The 20,404-nt window shown below is 41.6% G+C and overlaps 1 protein-coding gene across 2 annotated transcripts in view; it reads right to left on the bottom strand.

Annotated features, from left to right (window-relative positions):
- Positions 1–1,690: 1,690 nt before the first annotated feature.
- SLC8B1 (solute carrier family 8 member B1) overlaps positions 1,691–20,404 on the bottom strand; it is a 50,131-nt gene continuing 31,417 nt past the window's right edge. For both annotated transcript variants that reach the window (XM_044275331.1, XM_044275332.1), the window contains exons 7-17: positions 17,978–18,083; positions 17,349–17,516; positions 16,723–16,830; positions 13,981–14,037; positions 11,218–11,348; positions 9,012–9,153; positions 8,762–8,883; positions 8,502–8,655; positions 6,090–6,170; positions 3,383–3,444; positions 1,691–2,302 (exon numbers count right to left, since the gene is read on the bottom strand). In XM_044275331.1, the coding sequence (XP_044131266.1) occupies positions 2,105–2,302; positions 3,383–3,444; positions 6,090–6,170; positions 8,502–8,655; positions 8,762–8,883; positions 9,012–9,153; positions 11,218–11,348; positions 13,981–14,037; positions 16,723–16,830; positions 17,349–17,516; positions 17,978–18,083 (1,329 nt within the window). In that variant the 3' untranslated portion in view covers positions 1,691–2,104. The remainder of the gene's footprint in view (positions 2,303–3,382; positions 3,445–6,089; positions 6,171–8,501; positions 8,656–8,761; positions 8,884–9,011; positions 9,154–11,217; positions 11,349–13,980; positions 14,038–16,722; positions 16,831–17,348; positions 17,517–17,977; positions 18,084–20,404) is intronic.

The raw sequence follows: 20,404 nt of genomic DNA, 5'->3' as shown, positions 1-20,404 counted from the left end.
AGGTGTCCGCCTGCAGAGTGGAGCGGAGGACAGACGGTGCCAGACTGATGCATTCTGAGCGGATCCGCATCCACTCAGAATGCATTAGGGCTGGACGGAAGCGGTCGGGGCCGCTTGTGAGAGCCTTCAAACGGAATTCACAAGTGGAGCCCCGAACGCTAATGTGAAAGTAGCCTTAATAAGCCCTATAGCTGGCGGTGGATTACTGAAGTTATGTAGAGGCGCCGGTCTCTACATAACTTCGGAGCATCCGGTGCTGATTCTAAAAGACAGTTTCCAGCCGTCTTACACTTAGGACATTTTCTACGCCTAAACCAAGCGTAGAAAGTGATGAATGAGGCAGGTCTGCTGGCCCTTCCCCACCCACACCACATCCACTTTTTTAGACCTGGCGTGAGCAAGGAAAAAGTCATAGATTATGCCGTACATGGCGTGCAACAGAATCTGCACCAGATATACTCCACAAAAGTGACGTATATCTGGTCATAAATTACCCCCAATGTTTGGATGGCTGTCATTTTACTGGTTAATAAAAAAAATAAAAAAAAGGGACAGACAAAAATTCCTGTGTTTTCCACTATAATGAACAAGTGCATAGATTAGAGATTTAGACAGAATGGAAAGCTGTATTGCAGAAGGTGACATACATTTCCATACCTCATACATGGTGAGCATATTTTATTCACTTTTAGTATACACACATTTTTGAGCATTTAAAGGTTTTTCCAAGACTTTTATACAGATGACCTATGCTCTGAATCGGTTATAAGTATTTGATTGGTGGGGGTCTGACAACCAGGACCCTCGCCAGTCAGCTGTTTGTTTGAGAAGGCACCAGTGCTTGCAGTAGCGCCACAGCTTTCTTTAGTACATGTGACATCGTATTCATCGGCCACATGGCCTAGCAGCAGCTCAGCCACATAGACGTGAATGGGGCTGAGCTGCAATACCAAGCACAGTCACCATCTAATCTACGGAGCTGTGCTTGGTGAGCTTAAAGAAGGCCGCAGAGCTGACAGACCGCATCGGTGCCTTCTCAAACAGCTGATTGGTGTGGATCCAGGGTGTCAGACCCCTTCCAATCGGATACTGATGACCTATCCAGTTTTGGAAAACCCCTTTAATCTCAATGCAATACAAACCTTTTCCATTCTGGATTGTGCAGGTTCTAATAAAATAAAAACTCCACAGATCTCATCTTACATTTCCTATTAATGAATATTACATGAAAGTCAGTTCCGTTCAGTTCAATGGAGTTGTTTTGAAGGAAACTAATATGCAGGTACATGGGACCCTAGAAAAGTGGTTTGGTAAGCTAGAACCCTAAACATATTAGGTAAGAAAACTGTCTAAAAAAATAAAAATAAAAAATTATAATAGCAACCAATCACAGTGCAGCTTTTATTTTCACCCTAAGACGTGAAAGCTGCACTGTGATATAGGTATGTATATATAGTAGTTGCTATAGGTAAAAAAAAAATTCTTTTACACAGTTTCATAACTCTCCAACTCTCCCCATTGACTATAATTTGTTTGGTTTTTGTCATAGTGTCAGATATGTTTTTATAGAATGTGTAATGGAGGCCCCTAATGGAGGCTCTGATATAACGCTAGCCTAAAAATACGTGATTTAAGAATTTTGTGAGGAAGAAGCAGCGGTATCCACTAATCCACTATTACAACAGTTATGTAGTATTTTAATACAAGGAACAGCTTTATTTAAAAAAAAAAAAAAATACATATATAAAATATATTCAGTGCGCCTCACAAAGTATTTGAGCATAATTGCATTGGTTACCACATGTAGGTGCAGCTCACAATATGAATAAAAAATATATATCAGTCATTTCAAGATTGTGCAATTGTTTTGTAAAAAAAAAAAAAAAGTTCATAAAATAAAAAAAACACATGCTGGTTTCCCTTTTAAATAACAAATAGTAAAACATCTTGATTGTGTGTCTCAAAAAATAAAATAAAACCACCAAATAACACCCTGAGACAATAATGCAGCCAGTAAGGACGTGGTCTGGAGCAGAGGTGAAAGAAAGGTGCCAATTTGTATTTTTCTAGTCTGTAAGGTATTCCATTGATCTGTTCATCCACATCAAACGTTTTCTAGTCTGATGACTCCAAATTCAGTTAAAAGTGCAACAACGAGAAAGATCCCGTAGAGGAAGAATAGGGCAATCCCATAGCCTCTTCGTAGGTGAAAGCACTGTATGGGTACTGCTATTAGGGAGAAAACTAGACTGATTCCAAGACCGCCGGCTAGGATCCACACCAAAAGACCTTGTGCTTCAAGCTGGAGAAAGAATCATAATATTAGGCTTATTTGGCAAAAGCATGGCAAACTCCCTGCTGCTCCCAATCATAACCAGCAAGCGAGAATATCAGCCAGCCATTGTTCTACTGCCTATCATGGACTTCTTGGTTATTCTTTGTTAACGCTACACCCCAACCACTCGGCCGATGGCTCCCATATAAGTACTGGTGAGCACAGAACTCCAAAGCATCCCCTACCAAATGGCCGTGAAAACCACTGACAGAACCTGGATGCCTTCAATGGACTATTTAGTCTGCATCATGGACCAAAGTAGTGCTTGTTTTTTTCCTGACCCATGGTCAATGGAAAACCACTAATGTGACATTTGGTGCACAGAGGCAGACCTGCTCCCTCAGGCTTGTGTATGGAAGCTGACATCACAGGTAACTAGGAGAACAGGACCACTGCAGATGTAGTAAGTGAATTGAAAACCCCTTACATTTGCTTACACTTCTGTACTGCAGTTTATTTTGCCTGCCAGTGTAAGACTAGTCTGACACTAGTGCTAGGGATCCGGCAGGCAGGATCTCTCTGCATTCCGACATTGCAGCGCACAGCGGTTTTCTTCATGCCGATTCTTGGCATATTTGCAGTGTTGCAACCAAATCTCCGGCGGTCCCCATTATAGTTAATGGGGCCGGACGGAGACTTTCAAGCTTCCGGCAATACTGGAATCAAAGAGATCCGGCAGGCTGTTCCATGCCAGAACAGCTTGCCAGATTCCTAGCGCCTTAGCCAAATAAGCCTTTTCTCTGGCACAACCTAAAAGGTTTCCGTACATGGCAGGCCTTGAAACCATTGTTAGATAGAGTGCTGCCATGAAACCGCTTATAGGGTTAGGTCGATTATGTGGTTCCTTAACTGCTTCGGTCGCTACTGATATTTCTCACCTGGCACCAGCTGTGTATGGAGCGAGCTCAGCTACAAAACCCACTACATACACTCTGGCAACATGTAATGTAGATATACAGTATATCACCTCACAAAGGATTAAAACATTTGATGGAATTCCACTTTACTAATTAGGTAAAACATGAGAACACCAGAGGCTTGACTAACCTGTAATTTGTAACTTGGACCCATCTGTAGAAGACAACCCAGGCCAACTCCTATGAGAACATCTGACACCAGGTCAGGAAAAAAGCGCAAGTAGATAACTTTGAATAAAACATTTGCCAGATTTATGAGGTTTTATGTACCATCAAGTAAAGATTCAAATATATGGGCGAACTGTGGCTCTATGTGTTGTATGGAGCCATAACAGGAATGCATGAGCCCTCTACTGTACTTCTGTATGCCTCTGATTTTACATGGAGGCATGCAGAGTTATTCATATTATGTTGCGAGGACTTCATACAAACCAACTATCCCTTTAGAGAACTCACTGACTTTGAATCAGACCTGTCATCTACGATCTCCAGGTTTGGTAAGCTTTCTAAAGTGGTATCGGTAGTGAGAGAGGTAAAAAGCCTGAGTAACCCTGGGTACATTTCATCCTGGGAAAAGGAATTGGGTCTATCTTTCACGGAGATGGAAAGAAATCAAATCCTTCAGAACTCCCATGGTTACTCCAGATGTGTACGCTTGCAAGAAACACACTACAAGATTCTATCTCTCTGGTATAAAACACCTGAGTTTCTTTATGCACATGGCCTATCCCCCACTAATCAGTGTTGGAGGTGTAACTCTCAGGTTGGTACGCATACCCATATATGGTGGGACTGCATGATTATACGCCCCTTTTGGTCTGAAATTGAACGTATAGTAAAATAAATTTTGGGTACACAACTAACGTTGACTCCGGCCCTAGTCTTACTTGGGTCTCCTCTATCGGACGCACGTCAACACCCCTTGGCCTTGATTAATCATTTTTTGGCAGCAGTCAAATCTCTAATCCCCTTGAAATAGCTAAATACTGTTCCCCCTTCTACTAACGAATGGCTCGAAAAAGTACATCAAATTTGTAGGTTTGAAGAGATGTCCAGTAGATCATGTCGCACCCATCATAAGTTTCTCAAAACTTGGGACGCTTGACTTAAATCATCATATTGTGGAGAAACACGAGCCAATCTTCCCTCCTAATACCTGAGGAAATAGTTTCCTGAAGTACACTTGCCACCCCCCCCCCCCCTCCCTTTTTCTCATTAGCCTAAGCATATCCTCTTCTAGGTGCACATTAACTCTCTTCTATAGTCTATGGATATGAACAAGGTAGTTGTTATATATGATGTTATCAGGATATGTAATTCAGTATGCTGTAATACTAGACATATGCTGTATCTTTAATGTGTCATGTTATTCATTGTTATTCATGGCCCCGACTGGGGTGTGTTTGTATCTTGTCATGACATGTTGGATAACTTCTTTTAGCTATCCAAAACAATAAAAACACAGATGACAAAAAAAGAGTTATTCATATTATGATAGATTGGATTCAGTAGTTTCAATTAGAAGGGTATTTAAATGTTGCCATGACACTACTGCTTTTAGAGGGGTTGGCCCACAAACCACAGAATGGGTAATAAATGTATGATCGCAGGGGGTCCAAATGCTGGGATCTCCACCAATTACAATAATTGGGGTTCCCTTAATCCCCTGTGGAAAAAGATGCAGGTGCGTTGTGGGAACAAAGACGATTTTTCAGCGCAAGTGCAAAATATTGTAATACGTTTTGCACGCGCGTGAGAAAAATCGGCATGTTTGGTACCCAAACTTCTTCACAGAAGTTCAGGTTTGAGATCGGTGTTCTGTAGATTGTATTATTTTCCCTTATAACATGGTTATAAGGGAAAATAATAGCATTCTTAATGCAGAATGCATAGTACAATAGCGCTGGAGGGGTTAAAAAATAAAATAAAAAAATGTAACTCACCTCATCCACTTGTTCGCGCAGCCTAGCTTCTCTTCTGTCTTCTTCTTTGAGGAATAGGACCTTTGATGACGTCACTGTGCTCATCACATGGTCCATCACATGATCTTTTACCATGGTGATGGATCATGTGACTGACCGTGTGATGAGCGCCGTGACGTCACCACAGGTCCTTTTCCTGTGCACAGCAAAGATGAAGTCAGAAGAGAAGCCGGGCTGCGCGAACAAGTGGATTAAGGTGAGTTAAATTATTTTAAATTATTTTTTAACCCCTCCAGCCCTATTGTACTATGCATTCTGTATTAAGAATTATATTATTTTCCCTTATAACCATGTTCTAAGGGAAAATAATAATGATCGGGTCTCGATCCCGTTCGTCTCCTAGCAACCGTGAGTGAAAATTGCACCGCATCCGCACTTGCTTGCAGATGCTTGCGATTTTCACGCAGCCCCATTTACGTCTATGGGGCCTGCGTTACGTGAAAAACACACAATATAGAACATGTTGCGATTTTCACGCAACGCACAAGTGATGCGTGAAAATCACCGCTCATGTGCACAGCCCCATAGAAATGAATCGGTCCGGATTGAGCGCGGGTGCAATGCGTTCACCTAACGCATTGCAGCTGCGCGGAAATCTCACCCGTGTGAAAGGGGCCTTAGGGATTGCCAAGTACAGCACTTCTCTATCTCAAGCACTCCCAGCAGGTCCTGCATGTACTCACACAAGAATCTAGAGACCCCCACCCTTCTGATTGGTGGGGGTCCCTGCGGTCAGACCTCCACCAATGCAGTGGATATGTGATAAATGTTGTCCATTGCCTAGTTTCTTTAAGTTATTTTTTTAATTAATGGAAGATATGTAACTTTTTGTGGAGTAAATCATGTAAAGGATACTGAATATGATCCCTCCAAAGCAGGCAGAGAATGCCATGCGCGGATAGCCTTGGCGAGCCAGTGTAAGGTCAGATATAAAGTCTGTAGGAAAAAAAAAAAAAAGCACATAAATGTCTGTCATATACAGGGTTTCCTGCAGTCACCGATCAATGTAACAACTGTTCAAGTTCACAATTCCTCACTTTTCAGTCTTTTAGCATCAGCCAGCTTTCTGGTCCTGTGCTCAGGAAGAGTATAAAAGGATGCTGATTGTATTGTTCAGGTTGAAAATATTGAAATTTAAATATTTATTCAAATGCAAATTTTTGATATGCAAAAAAAAAATTTGAAAATGCAAAAAAGGAAAGCAAAATATACGATGGTAAAATACCAATACTAATCACAACAAACTATTAATTGTTTGGGTCACTCCCATAACCAATTAATGGCATTGACAATATTGGGAAATGCATAAATAAATATATTTCAATATTTTGAGCAGGCAACCCCTCTGACATGAGCATTGGATCATTTCATGCTCTGTGCTGTATCGTGCAGTGCAAGGGCTTTTTTGTTTATATTTTTACACTTGGCCAGCACTAATAGACGGGCTTTAGCGCCACCCTAGCCGTTTTACAGGCTAAGGCAGTGCTAAAGCCCACCCATTAGTGTCTGTGTCATCACTGCTAGGTGGAAGCCTCCGCCTAGCTTACCCATGGAGAGCCCGGTATGTCACTGGATCTCCAGAAAAATACTTTACCCTGAGTGATTCATGAAATTCTCCTATGCTCATATCAGAGGGCCTGCCTGGGTAAAAACGAGGAGATGTACGGGTTCAGCTATGAACCCCGACAACAGCTTTAAGTACAGTGTTCAAGGAACCCCTATTAGCCCCATTTTATAGTATATCTAGCTCCTGAGTTAGGGTGGGTTCACACATAGAAGGAGATTTATCAAAACTGGTGTAAAGGAAAACTGGCTTAGTTGCCCATAGCAGCCAATCACATTCCACCTCTCATTTTACAAAGGAGATCTGAAAAATTATTGCAGTTTTTCTTAAAAATTTTTTAGCCAAAAGCAAGAAGTGGGTTAGAAGGGAATGAAAAATATAAAAGGAAATACAAAGTATAAATAATTCCTGTATATTTTTCATTCCCTTCTGATGCACTTCCTGCTGGATCCACTACTGGCTTTGGCAAAAAAATAAAAAATACTAGAAAAATTGCCACAAAAACCTAAGTGTGAAACCAACCTTAAAGGGATATTCTGGTTATGTAAAGTTATCCCCTATCCACAAGATGGGGGATAACTTTTAGATCGGTGGGGGTCCTATTGCTGGAACCTCACAGATCGTAAGAACAGGCACTGAATACAGCACTCTGCTATCTATGGAATCACCACAGAAATGAATGGAGTGTGGTCACGCATACCTGACCGGCCGCTCTGTTTATTTCAGGGGGCTCAGGTACAAGTCCCTATTCTCATGATTGGTTGGGGTCCCAGTGGTAGGACCCCCACTGATCTAATCATTACCCCTTATCCTGTGGATAGCGGATAACTTTACATAACCAGAATACCCCTTTAAGCTGTCACACAAAAAGTCACCCAAATCCACAAAGTTTGACCAGATTAGGCATCTCATGTGCATGCCCATCTCAAACATGCAACTCCCATAGTGTTGAACAGAGAGTGGCGACTAGAGATGAGTGAATTTCATATTTAGAAATTTGTTTGTGCTTCATTTGGCGGTAAAAGCAGAATTGCGTTATGGATTGGGTTACCACGGACTATAATGCAATTCTAAGACGGAATGCATAACGAAATGCCTTTAGAGGCATTCCGTTATTCATTCCGTCATAATAGAGGTCTATGGGCTTCAAAACTGATCTGTCCCGTTTCCGTTATGCAGGGGAGTCCTCTCCTGCATTACAGAAACGGAACAGATCTGTTATGCAGGCCACAGACGTCTATTATGACGGAATGAATAACGGAATGCCTCTAAAGGCATTTCGTTATGCATTCCATCAAAGAATTGCGTTATGGTCCGTGGTAACCCAATCCATAACGCAATTCTGCTTTTACCGCCAAATGAAGCACAAACAAATTTCTAAATATGAAATTCACTCATCTCTAGTGGCGACACATGCGCTGCTGCTCTCCCTTCACTTCGGAGGCCCCGATCTGGAGGTAGGAGCAGGTCCGAGAGGTGGGACCCGCACCTATCTGACATTGATGGCCTTTGAGAAGTTAATTCAAAAGTAACAACCAACTATTAACATACGTTGGAGATTTCAGCTCTAAAGCCTGCAAAGTTGTGAATGCAGCTCTAAAGGAGAAAACAACTGCAGATGAGGATCAGTACAAGTAATGCAATGCATTACTAAAGTTACTAAACTTTTAATGCAGTTAAAGTTTACAATTTAAAAAACTCACCTCCAATACTATTTCCCCAGGCAAGCAAAGTTAGACCTAAAACTGTATTACTCAGGCGGAAGATGACTCCGAAGGTGCGCAAAAGGCTAACTACTTCAGTTGCTGCAGCACTTATCCAAAGTGCGCTTGTAATAAATCCCATAAAGGAAAAGATCTGTGAGCAACAGGTAAATTAAACATGTCACATAACATACAAAGAGGTGTCAGATAGGAAAATCACACAGTGAGGGAGTAAAGTGGGGTGACATGTGAGCCCTTACGCAGTGATATTTTGGGGGTTCTCCGTTCCTGGTGGTAAAGAAAATAATAAGTGACAAAGGACTTCCAATCAGCAGCAAAAGGGCCCACACTGGAAGCGCTCCCTGAATAACGATAAATGCATCTGAAAGGGGCAGAAAACAAATCTCCCGTTAAATCCGTCACGGAAGCACAACAGGAAACAATATGGAAATGTCATGTTACCGACCCAATAATGAAGAACAGAGGCAAGTATCATTGTCTGGTACTCACAAGCTCCTGAGTGTAGAGCAAATAGACAGAGAAGTGGGCTGGTGATTACATGTAGGCAGTTCAGGGGTCTCTGCCAGTTGCGATCTTCTTTATCTGGGTCCACAACTGGCACACAGAGTAGAAGCAAAACCTCTATAGGAACCTAAAGTCAATCACATCACACAGGATTGCTTTAATTATTTATAGATTTTTCTAAACTAAGAACCAATAGTAAAAATGTTATACTTCCCACCAGAGCCCTGTCTGGTTCTGCACTGCAGCTTCCCTCTGCCACTGCTGCTGTGGTGTAATGTTTTGGCTGCAGCAGTGCCATATACCACATGTGACTGCTGAAGCCAATTGTTGGCCTCAGTGGTATATGACACGAAATGGCAGCTGCAGTCATGTGCGGCATACAAGCACGTCACTGCTGCAGCCAGATAAACAAAGGCGGTAAGTACACATTCTTTTTTTATTTTTTATTATTATTCTGATAGCTTCCCTTCCTTCAGAAAATAAATAAATCAGAAAACCCCTTCTACGTATGAGAAAAGTTACTTCTTGCTCTATATACTGTACGTACACAAGGCAGCCACAAATCTAGTAAACAGGATTGACTGTAATGTTTTATTTTTTTAATCTTTAATGGCAGAAAATGAAAGTTGCATAATTAGCCCAATAACAGGCACATTAACAATGGAAAACCCCTCTTAAAAATATGTTTTATTGTGGATTTTGAATTTATGTATCAAATAACTATAGTTGGTAAATACTGAAAAAAAAGACCAAAAGTGGCCCACTTTACTAGTGGTACATCAATATGTATTGTGGCTAAATTGGGGGGCCACCTATAAAAGAATCTAAGTACAAGCTCCTAGAGCAAGAACAAAACCTAAACAAATAATGGAGCTCACAAAGTATAAGTAAGGGTCCATTCACACGTCCGCAATTCATTTTGAGGAACGGAATTGCGGACCCATTCATTTCTATAGGGCCGCACGATGTGCTGCCCGGATCCGGAAATGCGGATCCGCACTTCCGGATCCGCAATTCCGTTCCCGAATAAAATAGAACATGTCCTATTCTTGTCCGCAATTGCGGACAAGATTAGGCATATTCTATTATAGTGCCGGCGATGTGCGGTCCTCAAAATGCGGATCGCACATTGCTGGTGTCAGTGTTTTGCTGATCCGCCAGACACATACGGATGTGTGAATGGACCCTAAAGGGTATCATATTTTATTAATCACAAAGTATAAAAGACAATGTCATTTTAAAAGGAAAGGTAGCAGAGAAAAAACACAGGCTCTTATGTAAGAGATTTTATGCGGGTATGTCCCATACATAAATAATATAGCAGTAATAAATATAAGGTAGCCATAATAGCTAACACCAGTCAAACGCAAAAAAACAATAATATAATACCAGGGAGCGAAATGACACGCTACCCCTTGCATGGAAACCTGGGACCTGCTGCATGGAACTTACCCAGAGCACTGTGCCTACAACCAGGATGGCACTACCCCTGGCTAACCACCGCTCAGACCCCACGGATGAAAACTTTTGCTATATCTCGGACAGATCTGAAGTTTTACCAAAACTTAGTGACCCTTTAAGGGACGTTTTAAGACTTCAGGCTTAGAGATGACAGGTTTACTTGTTATTGTTATGACCATTAGCATTACATGAACACTTGTAATTAAAGCAACCCTACGGTAAAAAAAAAAATTCGGATTAACTAGGGAACGAAAGGACACTTAAATAATGACCTCCTTTTCATCTTTTTAGCTGCAGATCCGCAAACTCTCAGGGTCCTCTTCTGCCATCCAAGATGGCACTGTTTCTCAGACTCCCTGAAGCATACTGATGCATCCTGCTGCCCTTAGATTGGCCAGCACTGCTCACGTGACCAGTGTCAGCCAATCCAAGAGCAGGGCTGGACAAGTAGGAAGTGTCTTGAGCTACCAATGCACAACGTGCACCGGATAAGCGGTGCGGCCATCTAAAATGACAGAAGAGGAGCCTGAGAAGTAGTGGATCTGCAGCTAAAGATGAAAAGGTCACCAAGTACCGTAAGTGTTGTGTTAATTCCCCAGTTAATATGATTATTATTATTTTTTAAACAGAGGGTTGCTTTATTTTTAGTGTCCTTTCTTAAAGAGAATATTATGACCAGCTCTTTAGGTGGATCTACAATTTGCACCATTTCACACAAGTTATGCCTAACCTTGAAAGATTTTAACATTTTCCAATACCAGCGTTTCTGCCTCCACTTTCTTGAGTCCACTGGATTTATTCCTTCCAACAGGATCTGCCACGTAGTGTTTTGTACTGGCAATAATGGCTGATACTCATCTCCTGGGCAATCCATAAGACAGCTCATTAGTCAACATGATAACACATACACAATATTATTTATCTATGATTGTATTTGCAGTTCTCAAGTTATCCATTTTATGGTCAGCAGTATAATACATAATATACCTATAATATATGCAGGGGAATGCATGAAGCTATTAAAACAGACATGTCAAGAGTGGTGAAAAATCCTCTTTAAAATGGACCTGTCATGACTACCATGTGATAGCCGAAGAGCTACATATGTTCTTCATCATACTGTGCAGTCTCATATTGCATTGGAAAGTGTCAATATCTGAGTTTTCAGTCGAGGGGTCCATTCTACAGACCTGCTACAGTGCCAAAACACAGTTTGGACTACAACTGCATATCAGTCTACATAGCAGGTACTCAGACATCAATTTAAACCAAGATCCCACAGATATAGAAACAGTTTCCTGTGGGTCAATCATCTCGATTTATTTAGCATAACCAAGCAAAACTTTAGGTCTGTAAACATTTCAAGAGCGTATTAAATGAGATCCACTTGAAGAAGGGAACCTGTCACCAGAATTTAACTACCTAAACCACATTCACCCTTTAGCGGACACTCCTCTAAATAGTGAAATGACTTCCTTCCCATGGCATGTCCACACAATCATTATCTAATCTTGTCCCAGCTTTTATGTAACTTAAAGGCTATTTACACATTTGGGATAATTTTTTTAGTATTTCATTGTAACATAGAAACATAGAATGTGTAAGCAGATAAGAACCATTTGGCCCATCTAGTCTGCCCAATATACTGAATACTATGGATAGCCCCTGGCCCTATCTTATATGAAGGATGGCCTTATGCCTATCCCATGCATGCTTAAACTCCTTCACTGTATTTGCAGCTACCACTTCTGCAGGAAGGCTATTCCATGCATCCACTACTCTCTCAATACTTCCTGATATTACTTTTAAACCTTTGCCCCTCTAATTTAAAACTATGTCCTCTTGTAGCAGTTTTTTTTCTTTTAAATAAGAAATGTATTCATTTGGAGCCAAAATCATTTTTTCAATTGGTCTTTATTAAAAATGTTTAGCGCTTTTCCCTGCACAGCTCTAAGTTTATCTAGTAGCAGGATCTGAATTTTCACTCTTTTCAAACAGGCAGCCCGAGCTGACGGGCTCCTCATCTCTGACCTTATAAACACTCCTTATAGCTTAATTCTTAACTTTCTGATAAGAATATGGCTTAAATAAGTAGTTATGATGTGTTAGCAATTTAGAAATAAGGTTTATTAGGACACAAAGTGAACGTACCATTCACATAGGTAAACAAATAGTTAACCCCTTGTGACAGAACGGCTGAATATTTTTAATAAAGGACCAATTGTAAAAAATATTTTTAGCCCAAAATGAGCAAAATGCAATCATAAAAGAAATTGCTCCCCGAAGGTGTACATAGCCATTAAGGTGGATTTACATTGCCCACTGGGCAGGCAATTATCAGGAAAGGACTGTTCCTTCCTGATAACTGCTTGCTCATTGGTGGAGGTGAAGATCTGCATTTACATGCAGCAATCACCTCCACTGTATGAGGAGGAGAGATGTGTACTACCATCACTCTCCCTCAGACAGATTGTTTCTGGGCAGCAGATCCCTGTTTACACAGTACAATCTTCTTCCCTGAAACGATTATTTAGGTGTCTGCATTAAAGATCATTTCCTCCAAAGAACAAGTGTTTTGCTCGTTCATCGGGTGATCTGCAGCACCTTTAAACAGCCTGATTATTGGGAACGAGTGTTCCTGCTAATGTTCATTCCTGATAATCGGGCCGAGTAAATCCGCCCTTAGATGCAGTAAGTCACCTAGCCTAGGCTCTCCAGTTAACAATGCTGACTTCTGGCTCTTCATTGAGGTCTTTGTCTGTTTCAAGGTCCGTCTAATCTCATCACATGCCTGCTAATTGATTGCAATATCCAATCCAGGTACAGAATCCAGTCCTGTACTGCTTACTGCAGCTTGTGAGTCAAGCACTAGTAGGAGAGTTTTGCTTGACAGCTCATGAATATGCCAGACTCTTCTCAGCTGTAGAGCACAGAACGGACTCTTCAAATACTGTATGGGAAAAGTTGGATAAAGAATGTAGGGGTACAGGGGCTCATTTAGAAATGAGCAGGGATTGGAGGTGCAACTACAAGAGGAATTTATCACAACCAGCACTGCAGACATCTGGCTTTATAAAGTTGCAAAATCTGGTTTTAGTAACTTTTTGGGTTTTACTGTCACAAAAAATGTTTACACCACTCTCTCCAGTTTTGAAAAGTGGGTGGAAAAATAGGCATGAGTAGCCATGTTTTGTCAATTTCACCCCCGATTTATTACTGCAACTTTTTTTTTTTAAGTCGCAAACTCACTTTAGTGGGGAAGGGGGTGGAAATTGCACAAAAACGAGTGTAGTGTTTCTAGGTAAAAGTGTTAGGTTCAAAGATACGGCAAATTTACACTAATGCAAAACAGACTCATGATAAATTCCTCCCATGTGGCTATGTGATGGCAAGAGTGTAGTTGGTGATTTGGATCCACACAAGGTTGGGAAGTTCATCTGATCTGGGACTGTCTATATACGTGTCTATAAAGAAAATCATTCTAGCATCATACCATACTCTGAGCCATGAGGGGTGGGGATTGAGTTTTCTTCTGTGTCTGTGAGAAACTCTGAGAAAAAAGGAAGTAACAGAGTAGGTTTTAGTGCTTTGCAATTGTTAGACATAAGATAACACAGCACATCATGGTAAAACTGTTGTGTAATGGTGGTTGAAATGCTAGAGCTGTAAAAGGGATTGGCCCATGCTCAACATAAATGTATGAGTACTGGGGGTCTGATTGTTGGGACCCTTTCTTCCCCATGTGATTGGAATATTGTGCACTACAGCTCCATTCACTGTCTATAGGGGTTCTGGGTACAGTGGTCAGCCATCTCTGGCAGTGCCATAGGTGTGACTGGAATGGTGGACACTCTTTATTCACACAGAGAGCCCAGGGTCCTCTGTTCTAAGGAGTTGGACCACTGAAATCCCTGGTGATCCTGATAGGTGATAAAGGGGTTAGTCTATCAGCTAGCTACATTTATTAACTGAAAGAATAGCCTGGTCCTGGACATCCAGAGGGACAACTCTGTTCTGGCTAATACAGGATCAGCATCCATATGCATACACTGGTTAGCCATAACACTACAACCACTTGACTAATATTGTATAGGTCACCTTAATGCCACTAAAACAATTCTGACATGTTGAGGCATGGACTCCACAAGACCTTTGTGATGTCTTGTGGTATCTGGCACCAAGATGTTAGCAGAAAATTATTTAACTTTCAATTTTTTTCACATCCCCCAGATGCTTGTTCAGATTGAGATCTGGCGAATTTGAAGGCCAAGCCAACATCTAGAACTCTTGGGGCATTCTCACCAGTGTGCAGCTACATAGAACCCATCACCATATAATGCAATCTGCAGGCAGCATGTTATAGAGCAGGAGAAGCTTTGTAGATTCATATATAGTACACAGAAGATACAATATAATTGATAGCATTCTCTGTGTAAATGTGTATACAGAGATAGCTGTCAGTCACTGATAACTGTACACAGAGAGGTGTTATTAGTGATTGATAGTATTCTCTGTGTAAGTGTGTATACATAGCAGTCAGTCACTGATAGTTGTACACAGAGGAGGTGTTATCAGTGATTTATAGCATTCTTTGTGTAAGTATGTATACAGAGATAGCTGTCAGTCACTGATAGCTATACACAGAGAGGTGTTATTAGTGATTGATAGCATTCTCTGTGTAAGTGTGTATACTGAGATAGTTGTCAGTCACTGATAGTTGTACATGGGGGAGGTGTTATCAGTGATTGATAGCATTCTCTGTGTAAGTGTGTATACTGAGATAGCTGTCAGTCACTGATAGTTGTACACAGTGGAGGTGTTATCAGTGATTGATAGCATTCCCTGTGTATGTGTGTATACATAGATAGCTGTCAGTCACTGATAGATGTTCAGGGGGAGGCGTTATCAGTGATTGATAGCATTCTCTATGTAAGTGTGTATACAGAGATAGCCGTCACAGATTTAAAATTTATCAATTAAAAGTTTTACGCAATATTTTTCCATAAAACTATTCATCAGTCTGATCAACTCCTCCTGCTCTATAACAGTGATGCCTGCAGATTGCACTGCATTTCATAGCGACTGGTTCTCTTTAAGCAAGCTGTGATTGTGTGTTCTGACACCTTTCTATTTTAGCCAACATTACTTTTCTAGCAATTTATACCACACTACATATTCTGTGGGACTGGATCAAATGGGCTAGCCTTTGTTTCTCAGCCATACTAATGTGGCTCTTGTCAAATTTACTGAGATCCTTATGCTTGGCCATTTTCCTGCTTCCAATACACTTGCTGCATAACAGGTGCCATTGTCATGAGATAATCAATGTTCTTTACCCATCAGTAGTTTTAATATTGAGTATCAGTGTGTGAGAAATAATATTTTCGGAAAAGTATCTATAAATGTGCACTACCATCAATGGCAGCTAGATGTGAACAAAGCCTTGGAAACTCTAATGGGTCTTGGCAGTATTTTATCTAACTGTATGAAAAGATGTGTTTCAGCTAACGTTTTAAGGTGCCCATATACATTAGCCTGACATTGATAAATGGGGGTTTTCCAAAAGAAGAAATCAGGCATTTTGGGTTTCATCATGTTTAAGGTTTTACTATACAGTGAACAAACTTTTGATATATCCTAGTTACATAATAAAAGGTTTTGATTGTGGGGGTCTGAGTGATGAGACCCCCAACGATCGCTAGAACAATGAGAGAGAAGCCCTCGCATAACGTGTTGTCTCTCCTCGCAGCAGGAGACAGGCTCAGTTAGAAAGTCTATGAGTCTGTCTCAATTCCATCTCCTGCAGCTAGAAGAAAGCTTTTTGTGAGAGCTTCTCTCTCCTTAGTGGGGCTATCAGCGCTCAGACGACCACCAATCAAAACCTTTGATAAATATCGCTATGACATATGAAAAGCTTTATTAATATGTAGGTACACTTTAATTCTTTGTTCCCGTGGATTTCAGAATGAGAAATCCATTGTTCCTCCTCCCCAAGGAAACACATATACAACACTTGGCTGGGCCAAGGATGTATGTGTATGGGAAGAATAGCCGTCAGGCTGGAAGATAGTTTCGTCAACTGCTTTTGTATTTCCATAGGCAGCTTTAGTGGACCAATTATTTAGTCTGTACAGAAACAAAAACCTCCCAAAACACCACTGAGAAGAATTTGAAGAGTGAAGTGCCTGGGAAGATTATTGTCCTTATATCTCAGAGTTCCCAAGAAGGCTCCTACCTGGTTCATCTAAGCTGGGGGCAGACAATAGCTGATAACGCATTCTCTGATAGACCCAGGTGGAAAGGACAACCACAAGGACATAAGCCAGGTAGAGCAACAAATACACTGTTTAAACACAGAAGACACACATTATTAATTATTGCAAAGGAAATACCATGCAACAGATCTGAAGCTCTTCATGATGCCTAGAAAGGCTGAATAACACGACTATAATGATGTACTGCTTACAATGAATGGTTGGTATACAACGTAAATGCCACTGGATAGTTAGGGCTCATGCACACGGCTGTAGATATTTTTGCGGTCTGCAAATTCCGGATCCGCAAAACACAGATACCGGCAGAGAGCCTGTAGCCAATTTTTTTTTCACTCCTTCACAAATGTCCCATCCTTGTCCGCAAACTGGACAAGAATACGACAGGTTCTATTTTTTGGGGGGCACAGACATGCGGACGTGGACAGCACAAAATGTGCTGTATTTTTCAAGCCTCATTGAAGTGAATAAGTCCGCAAAAAATGTGCATCGGATGTGGACAAAAACCACAGTGCTGTGCATGAACCCTTACTAAAAGATGCAGTTAAGACATAATGTACGCGAATATTTAAATAAAATAAAGACATACCTAAAACATCTGGCAAGCTTACATAACCCCGATAGAGCACATAAAATGTGAGGAAAACGGCAGACATATAAAACACAATGTCTCTCAGAAAGGGACGAGAAGCGGCTGTAAATGGTTTCACCAGCGCAATGCCTCCAGCCACCACAGTGGTGACAAACACACCAGCACCTGGAACAGATAGGGAATTTCACTACTACACATATAAAGGTGCAAAGTCTGGTTCTACACGTCTTTGGATGCAACATTAAAGGGGTTCTGCAGTTTGTTTTAACTGATGATCTATCCTCTGGGACACCCGGGACCTTCTCACTGTTTACCGCTGGCCCAGTGACGTCACGACTAGTATCAACTGGCCTGGGCGGCTAAGCTCCATTCAAGTGAACAGAGCTTAGCCCTGCCTAGGTCATTGATACTAGTCGTGACGTCACTGGGCCTGCAGTAAACAGCGAGAAGGCCACGGCTCTACTGCCAGCGTCGCTGCCTTCTCAAACAGCTGATCAGCGGGGGTCCCAGGTGTCGGACCCCCGCTGATCAGATGCTGATGATCTATCCAGAGGATAGATCATCAGTTAAAACAAACTGCAGAACCCCTTTAACCTACAGAATTTTGTAGTTACAATAAAACATACCAAAAAGGGCACCTATGGCTAACCCAGCAGTTCTCGAGTCGGAGAAAGCAGCAACCGCACTGAACACATCAGGAGCACCGTTGCCAAAGGCAAGAAATGTGACACCATGGAGGTCAATCGTAAAGGAAAAAGTCTCATCTTATGCAATACCTGGGTTTCTATCACTTATATTCAAGTAGGCAAAGACAAAGCATGCGGCTTATGAGGAGAAGAAAGAAAAACAGAAAGAGGGACAATTTGTCAGTATGCAAGTGTGCCCCTTTAAGGACAGAGCACTGGGGAAATACTTCCAAAGTAAGGTGCCTCCTAGCTGAAGACCAAAAACTAAATTGCCTAAGCCTCCAGGCCCCTTTTGACTGGTGACCTGTTCATTTCATTGGGGACGCAAAAGATTTGAACAGCACACCGTGTGCTGTACGCATCTGTAGTTCCGTTCCTGCAAGAAAGATAGAGCAAGTCCTATTCTTGTCTGCAATCGTGGACAAGAATAGTCATTCCTATCATAGTGCCGGTCATGTACGGTCTGCAAAAATGTGGAATTCACACGGCCGGTATCCGGGTTTTGCGGATCCGCAATTTGTAAACTGCAAAACACTACGGCCGTCTGAATGAGCTCTTAGGCAAAATACTGCCTCTTCTTAATGAGACCAGCTGTGTATGGTATAGAGACTTACTAGACCCATCTAGCTAGTGCCACCTTCTGGAAGTGGCACCAACTTTTCAACTTGGACACGAAAAGGGAAATAATGCTCCATAGGGAAAAAAAAATAATGCAAAGAGGTATCTGCCAGAAAAAGAGACTTATCTCGCTAGGGCCACCTTCTAGGTGTGGCTCCAACTTTTTAACAAGCCTTGAATCTAAAAAGGGAAGATGGTCAAGCCAAATATCCATCCATAGACAGCTTTTTCGGGTTGCTTGCCACTCATCAGTACGGAGTAGGATTCTGGCTGGTGGCTCATAATACTTGTAGTTTGTAATCCGTCATTATATCCCGTTTTGGACATCAGCATTCAATGCACTGATTTCCTTGTGAGACTGCTTCAATGGGTCAAAAAATATTAACAAGTAGAGCTGCAGTGTAAAGCATAGAGGAACAGAGTTTATGGTAGATCATGGTACCTCAGATTCCCTGCAATCAACAGCAAAACTTAATTAGAAATAATGGATCAGACTTAAAAAGCAGCCAACACTAAAGAAAATACATTTCTGGTGATCACTACACTAACTTTTGTATAAATATTCAGTGTAAAATTTGATATCTGCCTAAATATACAGTCCCTTTAAGAGTTATGCACTCAGCATCTATAGAATTACATCCTTCTACACAACATCCAGACATCCTGTGAAATGGGTATACTATGTGATGGACCGCTTGGCATCCCGACTGGTTGCCTCCGCCAAATCGATGCTTCCTAGTGCTCACAGAGTACTTCCAAGCGCTCCACCGGACACCATCAGCACTGTAGTCCCCACTTCCAGCGTTACAGCTTGGCTGGCGTCTCGCGGTCCTCCACCCACGCAGGGCCCAAGACCAGGATCTAGCTTCCAGTTGATAGAACAGTAATCCCAGGGGAGTATAATACCGATAGCAATCCCCAGAGTAAATATAGCTGTTCCCCCCACACATGAGATGAGACTATGTTGAGGGTGAAACAAATCAAGAACTCCCTTTATTGAAGACCAACTCAGTATATTATATATATATATATATATATATACAGGTCCTTCTCAAAAAATTAGCATATTGTGATAAAGTTCATTATTTTCTGTAATGCACTGATAAACATTAGACTTTCATATATTTTAGATTCATTACACACCAACTGAAGTAGTTCAAGCCTCTTATTGTTTTAATATTGATGATTTTGGCATACAGCTCATGAAAACCCAAAATTCCTATCTAAAAAAATTAGCATATCATGAAAAGGTTCTCTAAACGAGCTATTAACCTAATCATCTGAATCAACTAATTAACTCTAAACACCTGCAAAAGATTCCTGAGGCTTTTAAAAACTCCCAGCCTGGTTCATTACTCAAAACCGCAATCATGGGTAAGACTGCCGACCTGACTGCTGTCCAGAAGGCCATCATTGACACCTCAAGCAAGAGGGTAAGACACAGAAAGAAATTTCTGAACGAATAGGCTGTTCCCAGAGTGCTGTATCAAGGCACCTCAGTGGGAAGTCTGTGGGAAGGAAAAAGTGTGACAGAAAACGCTGCACAACGAGAAGAGGTGACCGGACCCTGAGGAAGATTGTGGAGAAGGACCGATTCCAGACCTTGGGGGACCTGCGGAAGCAGTGGACTGAGTCTGGAGTAGAAACATCCAGAGCCACCGTGTACAGGCGTGTGCAGGAAATGGGCTACAGGTGCCGCATTCCCCAGAAACAGCGGCAGAAGCGCCTGACCTGGGCTACAGAGAAGCA

The sequence above is a fragment of the Bufo gargarizans genome, chromosome 1, assembly GCF_014858855.1.
Source record: "Bufo gargarizans isolate SCDJY-AF-19 chromosome 1, ASM1485885v1, whole genome shotgun sequence".
NCBI classification, from domain to species: Eukaryota; Metazoa; Chordata; class Amphibia; order Anura; family Bufonidae; genus Bufo; species Bufo gargarizans.
Note: the sequence above shows the minus strand (reverse complement) of the source record. Positions and strands in the feature narration are given on the sequence as shown.